This window comes from Lutra lutra, chromosome 1, assembly GCF_902655055.1.
Source record: "Lutra lutra chromosome 1, mLutLut1.2, whole genome shotgun sequence".
NCBI classification, from domain to species: Eukaryota; Metazoa; Chordata; class Mammalia; order Carnivora; family Mustelidae; genus Lutra; species Lutra lutra.
Genome location: NC_062278.1, coordinates 97,119,581 through 97,140,785, shown reverse-complemented (window position 1 = coordinate 97,140,785; position 21,205 = coordinate 97,119,581). Strand labels below are relative to the sequence as shown.

Below are 21,205 nucleotides of genomic sequence, written 5' to 3'. Positions count from 1 at the left end.
ATTTCCTGGAGAATACACCAATTACTGACATGAACACACACACGCACACAAAGTGGGGGAGAGACTAACCTGATGAACACACGTGAGCGCACGCACACACGCACCCATGCACGCGCAACAAAAGCAGGTGGCGTAGAAGAGTGGATTTCATATATGTAGATCTACTCAGCAATCCATTGCTTTTATGGTTTCAATAGAAAGTATTACACACACTCAGTTGTAGAGGAACACAGTCCACTGGTCAGTTAATTCATGGGGCTCCCATGTTCCCATGATCAGAAGCTCAAATTCATTCTTACTGAACTGAAAATACCAGGTTTATTCTATGTAGGTGAAATGACTTTATCTAATTTTTCTAGCATGATCCTTTTTCTAAGTGGATTTTGAGGTTTTATTTGTTGACAATACCTATTTATTACAGAACTACAAGTAGGTAAAAGATTTTATATCCCATACTATCTTAAAATATTTATTTCCTCTTTTCTTTTACCTTAAGTTTCTTTGTATGACTCATCACAAAGACTAGATTCGGTTTTTAAATGGCTTAGAAAACCAAAGATCAATCTCAGGAACATAATGGTCAGAGAAATGCAAAAATCATTAGTAAAATGTAAAAATCATTAATAAAATGGTTAAGTCATTTCGGATTATCTATCTGCAATTAAAACTGGCTGGGCCTGAATCTTTGAAAACACTCTCATTTCTCCAGAAGTAGAAGTTTTTTTCCTAGTTTTTGTACCTATAGGAACAAAATTAAGTAGCAAAACTACAAAGTGGCATGGTCTGCTATTTAAAAAGCAGTAGAAAAATCACCTTTCTTCATGTAGCTCATTAGGAGAAACTAAAACTGAAGGGCATTTCACTTCATTCATTTCTGCATTGGTGAGCAAGTCCAGAAATTAAAGATGAGGGCTCTGATCAGATTCTTGGCCAATCACTAACCTAGTACTAAATTCCATTACATGCCAATTTGCTATTTGCCCTATAATCCCAATCACTGCCAAAAAGAGCTACTGCAAACACCGCCCCCCGACACAGCAGTGTTTTCAGACTAACTATGTATCTGGACTGAGCATCCGGTGGTTCATAGTATCTAAGCCATTTCTCTCCAAAGTGAACTACAGTGAGGCGGCACTGGATTATACAAACAGGAAGTAACTGAAATGCCCTAGGAGCTACGCTTAAAGAATTACACCCAAGGAAGTGTCACCTACAGCTGGAACTTACTTAGAAGACAAGATTCTGGACTCTGAGCTGATGCTGTAATGGAGTTAAGACATTTAGAGAACTTCCGAGGGACTATTCCATATATGGAGGGCCATGAATTGTTAGGGACAGGGGATGGACCATGATGGGCAGCTTTTTAAGATGGCCCCCAATGATTCCGGCCTGCTGGTGTTCCCACACTGTGCAAATTCCCTTTCTCAAGTGGATTGGACCTGGTATCACCCCCCTGCCCTCTAGTTGCTACTCTGATGAAGCCAGCTGCCTCACGGAGAAGGCTTAGCAAGGAACTGAGGGAAGCCACCTGCCAATAGCCCACAAAAACCTAAACCCTACCAACAACCCCTCAAGCAAGCCTGGAAACAGACTGACCCTTAGACATGCCTTCCAAGGATGGCAGCTCTAGCCCACACCTGGATTTCGGTATCTTGAGAGGCCCAGGGCTGTGGGACACAGCTAAGCTGGACCTAAATTCCTGACCCACAAAAACTGAGATAATACATGTTGTTTTAAGCCTCTAGATTTTGGAGCAATCTGTTAATCAGTAAAACAAGTAACAGATACTTACTACAGATCTTACCTCAAAAAACATCATCTCGTTGGCCTCACATTATGTATTTGAAAGTTTTAACTAATTTGAAAAAGTTATTGTTCTCAATGGAAAATTTGAGGTCCTTCAAAATCTCAACATTTTCCAAATTCCATAATATATTAAAAAATACTGCAAGTCTTCCCAAGTTAAACTCACTCACTTAAAAGTCAACAGAACACTAGAGGTATTTACCTTTGCCCCTTTATTTATCATAGGCCTACATTAGCATTGAGACTCTATTTCACAGAAAGAGTAAAACGTTTTTAAAAATCCAAGGTAAGTGATATGGAGACACAAAGAACAACTCTACACCCTTTAAACAAGAAATAAAAGAGAAACTCCTCTCGTTGGAGGCTTACAAGAATTTCCTTACCTTGAATGCACTGAAGTGTTCCATCCTCTGCTCTTATTGTGAAAGTCTCACCTGGATTAACTTGAACCAGAATGACCTGCAAAATAACACATTAATTTCAATTTAACACTAGAGCATCTTGGGCTTCTCTTCCACAGTTTTATTACCTGAATTTATGCACTAGACAGGACGTGTGCGGCACAGAACCCTGTATCAACACAAAACTTAGGATAGGTCTTAGACCTGGTTCAGAGTTGAGGGGGGTCAGTATACCCACTTGAATTTAGCTAAGTGAATTCTCCTGCATTGGTTATGATGTTACATACCTAAAAAGCTCAACTTTTTTTACTCTCACACAATTCCTTTTTTTCTTTCACTAATTTAGAAACGAGAAATCAAGAAGAAACAAGACCAGATACTATGCTTATAAGGGAAAAAAGGCACAGAGAAACGTGGCTCTGGGCAAACACTGCAGCACACATTCTTCCTAAGTGTCCATTACTGATTCGGGTTGTAGAAGTCCACTGTGTAACAAAAGGCAGCAATTTGTAAGAAAAATGTTCAGAAAATAAAGTATCTGTGTAAGTTCTGGAATTAGTAGTACACACTATAAAATAAATGAATAATAATATTATAAATAGGTCTCAAACACTCAAATTTTTTAATCTGTTATCTAAATGTCAGTGAACATTAATATTTATTTTAAAAAGTTTATTTACTTATTTGAGAGAGAGAGAGAGAGAGAGAGAGAGCGAGAGCGTGCGCACACCAGAGCACCCAAGAGTGGGAGAGTGGCAGAGGGAGAGACCCTTTAAGCAGATTCCCCTGCTGAAGTGAAGAGCTCCATGGGGGCTCATTCCCACAAGCCCTGAGATCACAACCTGAGCCAAAAACCAAGAGTCAGACACTCAACTGACTGAGCCACCCAGGCGCCCCTAATATTTAATCTAAGTAGGCAACTTTCAGGGCTAGACCATGCAGAGCCATGGCAAAGTATGTTCTTCCAAGAGCCTCAGTTTTAGATCTCATCTAGTTCTTCAGGTAACAACAGGGGGAAAAAAAAAATCACTGGATTTACATCTAAATACAAACCAAAGGACATAATCTAAGCTTAAAAACTGAGGTGAAATATCACACCATGGGCAAGGTTGACACTACGAAAATAATGACTGTCCATTTCTGGAAACTGGACAGAGGTCGGTGTCACATTCATCTCAGGGTTCTCGGAGCAAGCCTTGTCCCTCCCTGCGTCGAAACCATCAGGCGTACCGTTCCCTGTCCTTCTTCATCTCTGCCTGCCACCCACCTTACTCCTTCCCTGACGAGTGACTCATGCCTAACGATTCCTGTCAGCCTAAGAAGTGGCAACAGCTTTTCAGGACAGGACAGGCCTCCCACCGTGTGTCGTAACACAGGTGTGTGCGCCCTCGCACACATCTGTACATCTGTACATCTCCTTCCTAGAACTGACAACTCCAGTGAGCTCCGCAATTATTCTAGGGTCTGTCTTTACTTCTTTAATATTGACTCTGTAAGGACTTAAGGGCTCAAAACTGTACCCGGCCTAGAATAAGCGCTTGATAACTATTTCTACTGAATGAATAATCAAAGTCGTAAAAACACAAGGAAAACAAGTGCAAATAATATTTTAACTTAGAAATTAAGCTTTCATAATATTCAATTTAAAAAGTCAACTTTTTTTTTTAAAAAGTCAACTTTATTTACTGCATGTACCTAAATTTCTGTTCCGTAAAAATGTTTGAGATCAGAGCCGTTTCATCTTTAAAATCTAAACCTTTAATATCCATGTATTTTGTTTCTTCTAATAATTCACCACAGGAGACATTGTTAGGATATTAAAATTATTTAAATCAGGAAATGCATTAACTGGAGAAAACAAGATCATTCAGGAAAAAGCAGTCCCAGCTTCTCCCTGGTGCTTCTCATTACCTTGAATTATAACGGTGGTTTCAAGGCAATTTATTTTTCCTGTACAGTAACTGTGTCAATAATCTTTCAGTCTTAAGTATTCAAATTCTCACCAATGTAAACACACTATGCCATTTTAAGAACTCAAAAGGAAATCCCTTCAGATCTCTACAGAGTGATTAAAACATTTCAATTGCTTTCTTGAAACTGAGCTTTTAAAGGCATTCCTAACATGAAAATAGTTTCAATTTAACTTTATTCATACATAAACATAGAACATAACTCGATTATAACAGAATTTTTAAAAAACACTCCAATAAAGAAAATTATCCGTGTTTTTTTTTTTAATCCGTGTCTTTTTTAAAAGTCCTTAGACCAATTCCAACATTACTGTAATAGAGCAGAAATCAGTTCTTGTGTTGAAACCTCTAGGGGTAAGACCTATAATACAGGCCTGTAGAATTAATTAGTTAGGAAAAATAAAAATCAAAGGACACCAAGACTATGCCCCAGATACTCTCTGACAATCCCAAATTCATGTACTCTGTCCTCCACCGCTCTCATATTTGTCAGACAATGTGTCCTGAATGGAGGTCCTGAAAGTACAATTCACCAGTATTATGGAAAGTCCCAAGCAAGAAAAGGGATTTCTGAACTGGGGTACACTCCACATTCTGTCACATTACCTGCTCCTCACATGACATGAAAAGTGTCTCTAACGGTTCCTCAGCCATCCCTGACACCAGGCCACCATTCAAAACCTCCAAAAGCCATTTATGATAACCCCTCTCTGCTTACAGAGGCCGATTCCTGACCCCCACCCTGCTTCTTCAGGGGGAAAGATGATAGGTAAAGAGCTTTTATGCATCCTACTAAAATACCTCTCTTCGAATGTTTCGTTCCTGTAATTTTCCCTGCTGCTGGGTTGCTATGGCAACCAGATTATAATCTGCCAAATTACCTCAGAAACCAGGCAAATCTCCTGCGTCCCAGTATCAATTTTTCTTAGTAAGAGCAAAAGTCATTATTTGAGCAACCCGCATTCATCCTGGCACCGAATCATTTTAAAAGAAAGCATTTTATTACACTGAGGTCCACTGACCACCTTGTTGTTTTCACTGTCAATAAAGGAGAGATAAAAAATAAAGTTTTGACACACACCAGTCCAGGGATCTCATCCCTGACAACAGACATGAATGAGAGGGCAGAAGTGAGCCTTCCATCACCCAGCCCTGAGGCGCATGAGTCACGCCCTGGCAGGCTCCCTGGCACTTAACCTTTCCTATGACAGCAGCCTGCCCCTCTCTCTCTCTCTTGCCCTCTCTGCCCCTACTCTGTCTCCCTCCCTCCTTTCTCTCTCTGGCCACAAGGCAGACATAACTGTTACATAACTGTTACGAGTTCTCACAAATGCAGAATGTAAAACATCCTATCACTGTTCAAACCTCATCATTTTTTTGTCCACTCACTAAGCATTTCCTGCATTTCCAAAGTCAGTATTAAAACAATTCAAGCCACATTCTGTGTCTCGTCAGAGGAAAAAAGATTTTAACCCCTGATAGATTCTTCTCCTCCAGAGATGCTAAAATAGAACCGTGTTAATCAAATCATAAAAGCGTACTTCAGGCTACGCTTGCTTCATCAGGTCAGTTTCACAACTGTTCCAGCTACAGGAACCAAGTAGCCCAAAATAATCAGAGGCGAGTTTGTCAAAAATTAATGACAAGTAAGTACCCATTCTTCCAAAATCTTAATAAAACAAGTAGTAGAACTGGTATCATTTAACCAAAAGCTTAAACAGCATCGTGAGAAAGTGCTGCCCAACAAGACTACCAAAACAGGTGTCAATAGATCTTTCCTTAAAGGTATAAATCCAACACGGTTTCATACCCAGTAGAGGAAAAGGAAAGCTACTACTGCAATTTAATTTGTGGGTGGCTGATTAACCAGATCAATAGTATCGAAGATCATTCCTGGAGGCAAATTCCTAATTTACACCTCAAAAAAATTCCCAGCCCCCTGACCAAACCAGCCACTGCCCTGTATGTGCCCATCACAGAAGCTTCTGCTGGGAGGACAGTACTGACCGACCAAAGATAGAATGTTACATTTGCAGTTTTCCTGTAAGTTAAATCCAATAACCAGACACTCAAGATACAAACCGTGCCAGGAGAGGGGACCCTGTTCCATTCCGGAAGCTTCTTCCACTTGCCACACTCTGTGAGGCTTGTCTTACTCTTAACTGTGTTATGTATAAATGAATACTTCTCACTTGTAGTCAGCATGTATGATTAACCAACAGGTATCTTTAGGGGGGAAAAATGATACAACCTAAAAGCTGCAGAAGGGGGCACCTGGGTGGCTCAGTGGGTTAAACCTCTGCCTTCAGCTCAGGTCATGATCTCAGGGTCCTGGGATCGAGTCCCGCATCGGGCTCTCTGCTCAGCAGAGAACCTGCTTCCTCCTCTCTCTCTCTCTCTGCCTGCCTGCCTACTTGTGATCTCTCTCTGTGAAATAAATAAAAGCTGCAGAAGATTTCCCCCTAAGGAAGGATTCTGTCAATAGGTAGTAACTTCTTTTTGAAGATTTTATTTATTTATCTGAGAGAGACTGAGAGAGAGAGAGAGCAAGCATGGGGCGGGGGGCGGGGCAGAGGGAGACGGAGAGGGAGCAGGCTCCCCCATAAACCTGACTCGGGCTTAATCCCACGATGCTGGGATCATGACCTAGAGCCAAAGGAAGACGCTTAATGACTGAACCACCCAGGTGCCCCAAGAATATCTAATAACTCTTAAAAAGGGACTTCTGATTACATGAGAGGAATAAGTGCACTTTTTTTCTGGGTACCCACACGCGCGCGCGCACGCACACGCGCACGCACACACATATGTGCACACACTCCAGATTCCCAAACTCGCAGAGGGGGTATAGCTCAGGGGTAGAGCATTTGACTGCAGATTCCCAAACTCCACAGAAATCCTGCCTAGCTCCATCAATACACAATACACAACTTTGAGAACCTGGTGCCTGGACTACGGATCAGAGCTGGTCTCCAGCAAACTGAAAAGTGAGCATCGTATGTTTTCTGAGTCCCCTCCCTTTGCTCCAAATCAGGAAAAGGGAGAAGATGGGCTGCAAATAACCAATAATTATCTGGTGGTGATAATACACCAAGATTAAAATATGACAGGTAAAATAGAAAGGTAAATAGAAGATGATGAGAAAGTACTGATTGTCTTATTCGCTCACCTGTCCTACCTGAAGCCTGACTCCAAAGCTGGCAGGAAAAACACACACAAGACCAGGAAGCCCCAAGAAGTACTTACTCACTGGGTCAAGGCACAGGGACACACATGGTACTGAAGCTGTTGCTCGCTCCAACACTGGTAGGACAAAACAGTCTTGTTTTGTTTCTTCCTGGGCTGTAGGACTTGTTCAGTTTATTTTCTTCTTTTCTAAAGATTTTAACATCTAACGTGAGGCTGGAACTCACAACCCTGAGATCAAGAGTCCCACCCTCCACCAACTGAGCCAGCCAGACACCCCTCGACCTGTTCAGTTTAAAGCAAGGAACAAGAAGATGCCAACGCTTCCAAAATTTTTAGTACTCTTGATGTCTTCAAAGAATGGAAGGTTCAAAAGTTGTCGCCCTCAACGGACTATTATATATCTCTAAAATTAGCTCAGAATGATGTGGGCTACTTTATCAACTCCTTTTAACAGCATTTTTTTCTACAAGGATTTCTACACAGCTACTATTAAACCCCTGTGGTCTGCCAGGTAGGTACTATTAACCAGATTATATAGATGGGGAACTGAGGCTTAAAGAGGGTAAGTGACTTGTGTAAAGTCAGGAAACTACAAAACGACTGAGCTAGCCCTGGAATCCAGCTCCACCTGACCAAAATGCAGGTTCTCCTATTACACAAATCGCCCCTCTGATAGGCATGGGCTTCACAAAATCAATTCTTTGTGAACATACTTTAATAAACAGTTACAAGGAGAGAAGAGCTCACTTCACCAGGTCAAGGGTAGGTCTCCAAGACGGGCTCTAAGGACAAGATCTGTTTTGGGAAACCCAAGCCCACCCCCTATGCCAGGGTCCGTAACTCCCAATATGACAGTTGGGTGGTAAGGGAAACCTTAACTAACAACAACGGCTTTTATACTGAGTCAGGTTTACTCTCATCAAGTCCTTATCACGTCCTTGAACTCCCCTGGATTCCTAAGACGGACCAAGGAGTGAATCACGGGCTATCACAATGACCAGATGCCCCAACAGTGGGCATAAGAAAAGTAAAAGAGGACTCCTGGGACAATGGCAGCTAAGGCTGCTGCGCTTCCCAAAGCCACCTATCATTAACAAAAAGACAGGAACCGTTTAATAGGTAACCAAGGGAAAAGAAATCAGACAAACCAGGGAGGACATTTTTATGCACTGAAATTACGCCAGTGCCTGCTGAAACTCTATACATTCAGAAGAGTTCCAAAAGCCCATTTCATGAGAGTCCTCAGAAGAATGACTATGATATCTCTATTAATTTAGCCAATATCAAGAGTGACAAGAATGGGTCAGGCTTTCCTCCAGGCACTGGGAATAGAGCCTTTGAGAATACAAAGTTCTGCCCACCTCAGGCTGACAAACAGAACTTAGGCAAGATGAAGAGGGGTAGAGAGGGGATAGAGTTTAAACAGAAAGAAAACATTTATAGATAGTGCTAAGGGCTATAAAGAGAATACAATGGCAGCTTGTAAGAAATCATATATTTCTACTCTAATTGTACACTGCCCTGAATAAAGAGATTCTATTACAAAAAGGGCTGCTGTTTAAGAATAAAAATATAGCCTTAACTTAAATGGAAAAAATGTGAAATGTAATATAGATGGCCAAAACTAGGTTAAAAGCCTCTTTTAAGAGAGCCACAAATACCAGAGTCTAAGATTTCAACTACAGGACTTTCAAGATAAAAACCAAGAATATAAAAGACCAAAATTCTATGCAAGCTTAAGTATACTTTCCCCAGCTAAAGTAACAGCCACCAAATACCCTTGGTGCATTTGAAGCACCACGTTTACTTAAATAATTTTAATTTTATTAAATACATTCTGCTCATAGCTCTCAGTACCAACACTAGAACTCTTCTTCCTTTAGTTGACAATTAGGCTCACTGGGAATAAAATTTGGTTCTTGTCAACACCACTTCAGGGTTAATCCTTGTGAAAAATGTCCATCAGGTTAAGACACAACCCCCTTCTACCCCTCAATTCCATCAACACACCCCACGTCCATAGGCTGGGCTCTGGCCACACTAACGGGGAAGGTGCAGTTCAGGCTACCTTCCACCTAGCCAGGACTACCCTGCATGTGCATGGCACACAACAGTCTCCCACCATTCAGGTCCAGCCACCTCCTGTCTACTTTCGATTGGCTGAGAAAGTGTAATCCCATTCACGCTGATGTGGTACTTCCAGTCACGCCCCTCTGGTAAGCTATGCACTGAACTTATCAGAATCTCTACTATCAGAATCTCAAGCCCAGGTCAGGGAAGAAACATTTAACTGCCTATATTCCCAATAATATTTCTTAAATGGGTTTCAACATTGGCCATGTCATTCATTTTACACTGTTCTTCCCACCCACCCCCCCGCCAAAGAAATAATCAAGAAATAATATATCTGTGAAGAAATGTTCTCATCCTTATAACTGACAGGAAATCAGGTCCCACTATTTCATCAATCAATATTCTACAGCTGGACTTTTCTCTATTACTATACTTTTTCAATTGCTTGAAATTAACACTACTATTGCTTGCTAGCATATGACCACTAACATCCAATCAGAAGTGAATACAAATAGGTCATACGCTAGGGTCTGGGAAACGTTACTGCACCTCCATAATCTAGAACCTTCGGGGCTGGTAAGGACCAGTGACCAATCTCTAAGAAAAAATGTGGCTTCTAAAGAAAGAGTATTTAAAAAAAAAAAGTTGTTGCTGCTTTTTATGGAATCTGCATTTTATCTTCTCCAAAACACCACCACCACCAACAACAACAAAGCCACACAGCCAATTCTCATCTCTGACTAGATTTTCAGTTTGAGAAACATTCTGACTTTCCTTAAAAGCTCACCTCCCAACTCATTTGCATCCCAGTGTCTGTTCGTCTTCCCTGGATTCAGGCAAACGGAGTGACTTTGGAATCCATTCACAGAAGTTCTGAAATCTAAGCCCTTTACATCTAAAAAATGGTTTGAATTACTTGGAAACGTGTCTAATTAAGATTATCGTAATGGAAGTCAGCAATAGAAAGTAATAAAATTATACCACAGTATGTGGAAATTTCCTACCAACTGCTCAGAACTCCAGAAGACCCTTTTCTGACCCATCAGCTGCCTTCTCAAAGCACACAGCAAGAATTAAACTTGGCCAGATTCTCTAAGAAGCATCAGGCATTTGCCTTTTTTAAACACTTAAGCAAGGAGCTTGGGAGGTTATCCACCATACATTCCAGGAAAACAGAATTATACAGCTGGATACTTTAAGACCATTTAAAAGTTTAGAGAAACTGTCCAGATCTGACGTTTCAAGAGCAACAGACTGAAAAACGCTCTTCAAAAATGTAATGCTTTCAGATTTTCCTTTCTAGATCTTGGTACCAGAGCTCTGTAAGCAACTGCTGGAAAGCTCGGCGCGCATCTGTACTCTCGGGCCCCAGATGATGAGATTCCTGGGCACGCACACATACCAATTTGCACAAATGAACAGATTATTCCAATTCTTCTCTCATTTTGCACCGAGTCCAAATTCAGGACTGACACACTCGTCTCTGCAGACAATGAAGGAAAAATGTGACAAAGATTTTCCGGCCAGCCCCTCCCCTCCTCCTCAGCTGCCCGCAGCACACACAAGCACATAGCAACTCTCTGCACGGCTCAAATCCGCAGGCCCGTTTATGCGCCATGACATCAGTGCAGTATAATGAGCCAAGTTTAAACTCCATCTGGGACAAATAACGTCCAGGCACACTGTGACTTCTTTTGTTTATATACACTGACTAAATATGTCTTGGTGGTAAATGAACTAACTCTTAAGATTTATTTCCCAAGGCCTCCAAAACAATATTCTGCACCCCTGAAGCAACTCCCGGCCTCCAGTTCTCTTTCCAAGGCTATGCGTAAGTGATTTTTAACAGAACACATGATTTTGAAACATATAATTAACATCTTGAGGAGAGACAAAGTCCAAACAGCCCTTCATCAATCTCAAACAAAGAAAAGAGGAACTGGCTAGCGAATGGGTGTGGCATCATGGCTCAGGGTACAAACCCTGCAGGCCACTTAATTCTGTATTCCCCCTGAGAACAAGAAGCTAGCAGAGGTGAAAGATTTAAGAAACGCTCCCGTAGCCAAGTGGCCATTTTCTTTCTCTTTTAAGGATAAACTTAGGGTGTTTTTTCTTGTCATTCTGGCATTACTTAAGAGACATAATTACAAATTCAGCATGAAAAACAAACAAGCTAATAGTTTCAAGTCTTACAATAAGTTTTCAGATTTCTTCAGACACAAAAACTGTGCCTCCGGGGTGATGTAATTTTTGAATGAAAATGAAAGGCGGGGTTTGGGAGGAAAGGAAGGCTGACCAAAAGGTCATCTCCTAACTCCAGGGGACAGGGAACCCCAGCTACTCTGTCTGGGTCCAAAGCTGCTGACCCCAGCGGGAACCACTCCCCCTACGGCTAATCTCAGGGAAAGAACCACTGGCCTAAGGAAAGGGAGAAGCTCTAGTGACCCAGACCCCAGATGACCTCATTCCCAACTCCTCCTTCCAACTCAACTCTTGCCTCCAAGCCTCAGACACCACCACCACCACCAGCACCTGGTTGGCAATTTTCAGAAGCTACAGATCCAAAATGATGACTATCACCTTCCAGAACCAATGCGAAAATCACAGAACAGGAAGAGTCTTCTCAATGAACTTTCATAATTTACTATCTGGCAAAACCCAGTCCCCAAAATCTCTCCCAACTCTTTTACCTGAACGAAACAATGAGCCATGCCCAACCCAAGCAACCCTACCCTTCCGGGAAGGTTCTAAATGGACTCAAATCCCAGTCCTGTGATTTGCCAGCTGGAAGTACTTAACCCTTCTCGCCTCCCATTCTGTCTGTAAAAATGATCACCACCTTATGGGGTGTATGATTACTGGATGAAATGATGTATATAAGTGCTTAGCACAATTCCTCAAACAGTTATTATTCACTCCCTCCACCACAGAGGGAACAGAGAAATCAAAATATCAAATAAAAGCCATTCTTTCCACCAACTCAACTTACTGCCCACAAATAACCACTCAACTAAAAGCGGAGACCAAAAGCCTGCTGGCGATCAGCAAGCTTACAGAGTAACATTTAGGTCTGAGGTAAATGCCAAAAACTCAGACACTTGGAATTCTTTCAATGTCAAACATCTGACTTAATGAATCTTCTACACTGTTACGGCACTGAAATCTCTGGAAGAGGCAAACCTTACAGAATCTTTTATCCTTGGTGTTAGAATAAGGGTTAGGAAATGAGCCACTGCCTCCCTCCAAAGAAACAGCACACACCTGGTGTGAGGCCTATCTTCAAGTCTCCTTAAGAGAGGCTCTTTAAAGTTCCAAGGCCCCTTGAAGAAACAGGCCGTGCAGGGGACATCGATAAAAAATGGGAAAACTCTTCAGTGCCTGACCCTCAGAAAACCACTTGATAAACGAGAAAATGGAGAATTTTTTTTTAAATATTTTATTTATTCGACACAGATATCACAAGTAGGCAGAGAGGCAGGCAGAGAGAGAAAGGGAGAAGCAGGCTCCTCAGTGAGCAGAGAGCCCGATGTGGGGCTCGATCCCAGGAACCTGGGATCATGACCTGAGCTGAAGGCAGAGGCTTAACCCACTGAGCCACCCAGGGGCCCCGAAAATAGAGACTCTTGAGAGGATAATGTCCTCTATCACCCAACTGCACCCTCCATGGACTACCCCAGTCTTTAAAACAGGTACTATTCACAGACAAGGTGTATATAAGCCTAAGGTCTGGTTTCCCATCACAACCCCTAAAAGAAAAATATGGATGCTATTCCTTCATAATTCATATTATATTCCTGTTTTATATATTACTTTTATTTTCCATCATGACTAAAGTCACCCAATTATAAATAGACATTTTTTTCAGGATGCTTTTTATATGGACTTTTCACAAGGTAATGAGAAGACGGGCCTCAAACATACCCGTTCTGACAATACAAAACAAAAATTAAAAATGGCAAAGTCAGAAAAGATGTATGAGGTGCACGACTCTGGCCAATTCAGCTACCAAACCACGTCACTAACTGAAGCACACGCTTCAGGGTGTCAAGGTTTCCTTATCACATGAACTAGGACAATCCAACACAAAGACCAAAGAAACTTCTATCTAAAGTAGTAATATGTTTCAGTCAGTGCTGCATTTTTTTAAAACTACTTAGAAAACATATGGACATTTTAACAACACCTCTTAAAAATTAAGTCATGTAACATAAACGGGTAACAAGTACAAGCCCCTTTCTCTCGAAATCTCGGATTTGGCTCACATGATTTAATTTCCATTTCTTGAAAATAACAGGAATGGAACTTTGATGACTTTCTAGCTGACCTGCCCCCAAAGCTAGACCAGTCTGCTCCAGCTCCATGCTAACTGCCCAGTTATTTGCAAAGAAGAAATCTCCAGCGAGGTAATTTTCTAAATGCAAGCTGTCCATTTTATCCAAATAAATGCACACCTACTCTACCCCAAGGAGTAAGGAATGAGCAATAAAGAGTGAATCTAGGAGAGGCAGGGCCAAAGATTCTAATTAATGATCATGCTAACCACACCTGCTGCCCATAAAACATAGTCCCTCTCGGCAATGATCTGATCTGATGGTAGCCTATTAAGGAAAAAGGCCCAGGGCTGAGAGGCAACACCGACCTCGAAATCAGAATGAACACTAAAGGGGCACACACGTAACTTTTTTTTTTTTTTCTGGAGGCCCACTATAGCTTAGCTTCAACTTTTTCTAAAGGTAGGGGGTGGCTGGAAAATTACTAAGAGCCACCTGGTTCTGACCAATCCCAATTTAAATGGGGAAATAAATGCAGTCTGAAGGCAGCTAAACCCAGAATTATCTCCACACATGGGGGTATATAGCTCAGTGATAGGGCATCTGACTGCAGGATTATCTCCACATAATACTGTGTGGCTTCAGCAGCTGGCTCCTCTGCCTGCAGTTTATTTTTCACATAGAAATTTGGAACTTAAAGATTCATGGTACTAATTTTATGCTGCTTGCTCACTATTGTCTTGTTTGGAACGGAACATATATCATTTCTATATGATCCTATTTTTAAAATCAATCATTTGAAGAAAAAAAAGAAAAGTCTGCCAACATGAAAACAGTTATATGCAAACATATGTCTTAACACATGTAGATGGAGAACTATCCCATCTCTTCTTCCTCTGTGTGTCTATGTATTATTTTTACTGCGCTATGAGATACAGCCATGGCTGTCGAATCACATTGAACATGACAAGTACACATTACCAAAAGAAAACAGACATGAGAGGCAGGAAAGCCATCATATTTAACCTTAACCAAAAAGAAAGTTAACATAGAAATGGTATGGAATGCCTCTTCGAGGTAATACCAGAAGAGTCTGCTTTTTAAAAAATTCTATTTCAATAAGCACTCAAGGAAGTCTCAATTCTTGGAGCCTCTGAAACAAGATGATAAACACAAGTATTTGTATGGCTGCCCTTGGAATGCTGATCGCTTGCATCTGTCTGTGTTTATGTCCCTAACTAGTCTGTAAACAGTAAAATCAAGGCACCCTCTCGTTCCTTCTGCCCTTCCTATGCTTTACTGAGTGCTCAGTGTGGCACTGATCGGGGGCTCAGACTCTGTTCACTAAAAAGGAGGCGCCAAAAAAAGACAACACTTGGGTCCTAACTTGTAAAACGTGTAACTGAAACCCTCCCACTAAGCCAGATGAACCAGACCCCATGCCAGTTCATTTCACAAGTCATGAGGAAAAAAAACTAAGAGGCTTGGGGTGCCTGGGTGGCTCAGTGGGTTAAAGCCTCTGCCTTCAGCTCAGGTCATGATCCCAGGGTCCTGGGTTTGAGCCCTACATCGATCGGGCTCTCTGCTCAGTGGGGAGCCTGCTCTCTCCTCTCTCTCTGCTTGCCTCTCTGCCTGCTTATGATCTCTCTGTCAAATAAATAAATAAAATCTTAAAAAAAAAAAAACTAAGAGGCTTAAAATCACTTCCTAAGTATGACACACAAACAACTGTGCCTGAAAAATCAAGGATTTTTGCTCTTTTTCAAACACAAGATGCATAAGCACACAATGCAATCTCAAAGGTAAAAATGTTAATTTCCAGGCTCCAACCTCGGACAAGCACAGACAGCAGGCAATGCAAAAAGTGAAGATGCAGAGTGAAGGGGACAGAGTGGGGACTGAGGAGGACAGTCCCCAGCTGGAGCAGGCGGCTGCCACTATCTGCCAAGTGGCAAGACCAGTTCAGTGTTATCACAGAAAGATCCAGAATTTTAGGTAAATCTTCCCTACTTTTAAGTACTAGCACCTAATTATTATTTTTTATTAATTACATCAATTATAAAGAGACGGGGAGGAGGAGATGGCCCGTCTGACAAATACAACCAACGGTCAGTTTTCGAGCCCTGCTTTGGAGAAATTAAATTTGTTCATTTCATTCATCCATCAACCATTCCGAAGGACCGACCGGATGCTACCTCCAACGCCAGGCATCGCGCGAAGAGGAGACACAGTTCCTGTTACTGAGTTTACAGGGCAACAGCAGAACGCTGCAGTAAGCCGAAAACAATCACGATGTCAGAACCACTGCAGAGTTTCAAACCGCCGGTCTCTCACAGTGCAACTTTGCCACGCCGGTGTTTTTCCTTAATCCTCTCCTTTTTTAAAGGCGGCTCCATTTCTACCACTTGAAGGCTACGAACTGCAGTTTGTCTCTTGTTATTACTGCCTTTGGCTAATTAAATTCTGAAGTGTCTCTCAACCCAGACAGCTCAGAGCTGTCATAATTACATGTCGTACGGGGTAATTATTGTGGATGCCACATATAACAACACCCTCTGATAATACGGCATCAACATTTTCCTTTACGAGACCGAGATTACACAGAGGCTATGACTTTCCAGAAGCCTTTGTAGTGAGCGGAACTGGCAGACCTAAGGACTGTAAAAATCAGACCACAGACCTGGATAAAACTCACACCTTTTTTTTTTTTTAATATTTTATTTATTTATTTGACAGAGAGAGAGATCACAAGTAGGCAGAGAGGCAGACAGAGAGAGAGAGAGGAGAAAGCAGGCTCCCTGCCAAGCAGAGAGCCCGATGCGGGTGACTCGATCCCAGGACCCTGAGATCATGACCTGAGCCGAAGGCAGAGGCTTATTAACCCACTGAGCCACCCAGGCGCCCCAAACTCACACCTTTTTAAAGTAGGCCCTCAGAAGCAGGGGCGGCTGCCTGTGCTTCTGGAAAGTAGCTCGGGGCTGGGGAGGGGGTTGGTGCTCACAGTCAGCATCACTATGGGATCACTAATGCTGAGGAACAGACAGCAAGGGGTGGACAGCCATACTGGATGCATCAGAGGACCAAAAAGTGTCACTAACAAGGACACGGACTAGCTACAGCTGCAGAGAAGAGATGGCAGAATGTGCAGATATGGTTGGCTTAGGTCCCACTAACATAAGCTCTCCATGGAGTACACCAGCCTTACAGAGCAGTGTTCCCACACGGAACAGAAACAGACGACAGGATGTGCAAAGCTGAGTAACAGTCCTAGACTTCACTTCAAGTGAGTTCTCCTAGCTCCGTCTGTTTTCCTGCCTGCCTCGTCCACTCCCTGATCCCACCCCTCCTCGGTGCTCCCAGGGCAAGGGCATCTTCTGCAATCTAAGCACTTCTCCTGTGGCTCTACATGTGTGTGAATACATGCAGACCATTCTATTTTGGTGGACCACACTTTGCTCCCCAACCTGCTCGCTCATTCCTTCAGGGCAAGGACTCCTATTCATCTAATTCATCTTTGTGTTGCTCCTAATACAGCACGAGCACAGGAGACATTCGACAAACACTTATTGAAAGGAACAAATATATTACTCAGTCCACGTTCAGTCGTAAATCCTGCCCTCTCGCTCCTCCTTTCAATCCCAAATCTCAAAGAAAAGGAGATGACAGCATCTGGACACCTGAGGCCTTCGTAAGTGTGAGTGGTGGACGGAACACGGACAGCAGTCTGCGGTGACCGTTTTCTTTCAACACCTACACAAGCTGTACTCTCCTCATACATCTGGATGCTGAAGAGTCTGCCCAAAGACCAAGCTTCCCCATGCTGAGCTCCCCAAAACAATGCTTGACCAACCTCTTTCCATTTTCAACCCAAGCCCCAGCCTCTAAATAGGATCCTGTCGTAAAAGGCGCTGTTATATAATGTGGCTCAGCAGTAAGAGCTACAGCCTCTATTTTAACTGCTCTCGTTTGAGTATCTTTCTTCCTCCAGAGCAAAGTCCCCAAGAACTGCTCATTCATTCGCCCACATTATACTGACTGTGGACCGCTTTCTGGGTCCCCCTGACACGGTGGCGATCAGGATATTTACAGAGTAAACCTGTGTGGTGAGAGGACCTGAACCACTGAATGCGAAGAGGGAGCCATCAAGGAAAAGTTATTAAGAAGACATCAAGCAGAACAGAAAAGGTCACCGGACTCGGAGGAGAAGCACATCTGATGTAAGAGACACGCCGATGACGAGCACCGTCGGAATGTGGAACATTTTAATATGTTTAATGTGCCGTCTGGAAATGTGTACTCAGAATAACGCTCCAGGATATCACCACTGGCTGTGTGCTCCTTCCAGGGGAAACAAAGGCTTTGGCAATGAAGAAACAAAAGAGGGAAGAAACTGGATCCTGATAAAATGACAGGCTGCATGCTGCTCGAAAGGCAAAGACAAAGTCAAGAGAACTGTGGACACGGATGAGGTATCTCAATCTTCCGTCTTTCAGGGCAAGCCCATGTGTGCCCATGTCATCCCAAGCCACTGGGAGAATCGAGTTTTTTATTTACATAAAGGAGATCCACTTCCTGAAGAAGAGGCAGTACGATTACTCATTAGCCATTAATATCCTATAAGCTTAAAAAGAAAAAAAAAAAAACATAAGAAATACGACAAAGGGAATATTTGCTAGTTGCCCTCTGAGAAAGGAAGGACAAAGAGGCATCTAAATCTATCCCCACCCTCACTGACCCCCTAATGAACATATATAGAAGATAGAAAGAGGCATACATACCAACCTCCTATAGGTTCTAAGTATCACAGATTAAATTAGCAAATCAGTACAGTCTGTGTTAACACTTCTGTTCTTAACCTTATGTTTTCCTTATTTAAACATGGGTGAGTGCTATAATTCTTCTTCAGAGATTATTAAAGTACTAAACCAATAGAGGAGTGCCTGGATGGCTCAGTCGGTTAACTGTCCGACTCGTGATGTCGGCTCGGGTCATGATCTTGGGGTTGTGGGATCGAGCCCTGCATCAGGCTCCCTGCTCAGTGGGGAGTCTATTTGAGTTTCTCTCCCTCTGCCCCCTCCCTGACACTTGTGTGCTCATGCTCTTTCTCTCTCTCAAATAACTTATCTTTAAAAAAAAAAATAAAGGAATAAAACAAAATACTAAGCCAATAGAAAAAGCTGGAAATTAGTGATGCTTACACTCTCATGCTTCAAACTGGCGGTTACATTTCTAAACCTCTAAAACCAAAGACAGTTAAATTTATATATCATAGGTTCTGGAAATGTAGGCACCAATATTCTGATTACTGATGGGCATTGGCCATAATTTATATAGGGCCATACACAAAAACTCAGGTCAGGAAACCTGACAAGAATAGTATGTTGTCGGACATATTTAGGGAAGCAAACTTAACTTAGCTACACTGATCTATTTAGAGGCAGAAGAAATTATAGTGAGAGGAACAGGGATACTTTATTTAGAAAACAGTGGTTCAAAATAAAACTGTTCTATTTCACTCCTAGGTAGAGATCCAAGAGAAATGAAGATTTACATGCACACAAAAATTTGCACTCAAATGTTCACAACAGCGTTATTCCTAACAGCCAAGGAGTGAAAAGGACCCAAATGCCCATCAACTGATGAATGAAGAAACAAAACGTAATATATTCATGTGCTAGAGTTAATACTTGCCAGTTAACAAGGCAGAACGTACTGATACATGCTATGACAAACCTCTGAAAGAAGCCAGAAGCAAAAGACCACCTGTGCACATTTTCATTTATACAAAATGTCCAGAATGGGCAAATTACTTACAGAGAAAGGAAGGAGATTAGCGGTTGCCTAGGAATATGGGGGAGAAAGGACTGGGAAGTGACCACACCAGGGTTTCTTTTTATCATGATGAGAAGGTTCTAAAATTGTGGCCATGCGTGCACAATCCTGTGAATATAGCAAATTCCACTGTGTACCTTAAATAAGTGAATGACAGGGCGTGTGGATGATAGGTCAAAAAAGCTATTCAACACGCAAAAACTGTTAGGTGGCTTCTGTCCACACTGTGTGTTTACTCCTGTGCTTGTTCATTCCGTTCATAACATATTTTTTAAAATCTTCATTCGTGGGGGCGCCTGGGTGGCTCAGTGGGTTGGGCCGCTGCCTTCGGCTCGGGTCATGATCCCAGGTCCTGGGTTCGAGCCCCACATCGGGCTTTCTGCTCAGCAGGGAGCCCGCTTCCTCCTCTCTCTCTGCCTGCCTCTCTGCCTGCTTGTGATTTCTCTCTGTCAAATAAATAAATAAAATCTTTAAAAAATAAATAAATAAATAAATAAATAAAATCTTCATTCGTGACAAGGCAGGCTTTTTTTTTTTTTTAAAGATTTTATTTATTTATTTGACAGACAGAGATTACAAGTAGGCAGAGAGGCAGGCAGAGAGAGAGGAGGAAGCAGGCTCCCCGCTGAGCAGAGCGCCCGATGCGGGGCTCGATCCCAGGACTCTGAGATCCTGACCTGAGTCGAAAGCAGAGGCTTTAACCCACTGAGCCACCCAGGCGCCCCGGCTTTTCATTTTAAGGAAAGAATCATCCTTTTCCTGCTACCTCTATAAAATGACAAACCAACGTTTCCAATCTTAACATGACTCTGCATACCGAGAATTTACAGTGTCTCGTTTAGAAAGCCAGAACAGAGCGGGCGATCTCGGCAAGAACGCACACTAACGGGATCCAGAAACCATCACGACAACACTCAGGAGGCGGCGGCCTGGGGGGACCGGGGAGCTTCCTCATAACTGCAGTGGTTCTTTTGCGTATACGGAAATGTTTACAATGTGCTCTGCACAGCTGCAAAGTATTAAGAATGCTGTAAACACACACAAGGTAAGCTTCGCCATATTTGCTTTGAACACGAAGGTCAAGGCACAGCCCCACGACCGGAGGGCAGCTCCGCCTGACAGTCTCATTTGGGTGGTGGCTCAAGTGCCGCCCACCCCTCCCTTCAAATTTCACCCCCAAGGGTCTGCCAGACAGCGTCCGCCATGCCATTGTTGAAGTGAACCCTGGGTCTCCCGAAGGTCCTGGTTGAGATGAAAAGGTAATGCCTCAGAGGGACGGCACAGGGAAGCATCAGAAAACACTAGCAGAGCGTCCCACGATGACAGTGCTCTCACGAACATGCTGGGCGTTTCTAAAACCCAGCCGGTTTCCTGCAACAAGCGTGACCAGCACCAGCCCCACAAAGGGACACAGCACCAGAAAGGCAAAGATTCTCTTTACGCCCAGGGGAAAGTGGCATTATGAGAGGAAGCCCAGTGGCTATACTGGGCAGATGAAGCAGATTTTCTGCAAAAAAAGGCCAAATCTACAAAGAAGACTGTGTTGGCTTGAATGTATCGAGCACAACTACAGAGCTAAGAGAAGGCTAGCTATTAAGAGACATAAGCAGGGGGGGCTGGCTGGTTCAGTCAGTAAAGCATGTTACTCTTGATCTCAGGGTTG

The 21,205-nt window shown here is 42.7% G+C and overlaps 1 protein-coding gene across 2 annotated transcripts in view; it reads right to left on the bottom strand.

Moving 5' to 3' along the window:
* Positions 1–21,205, bottom strand: part of FNDC3B (fibronectin type III domain containing 3B) — a 348,128-nt gene that overhangs the window by 247,753 nt on the left and 79,170 nt on the right. For both annotated transcript variants that reach the window (XM_047730593.1, XM_047730603.1), the window contains exon 3: positions 2,190–2,265. In XM_047730593.1, coding sequence (XP_047586549.1) covers positions 2,190–2,265 — 76 coding nt within the window. The remainder of the gene's footprint in view (positions 1–2,189; positions 2,266–21,205) is intronic.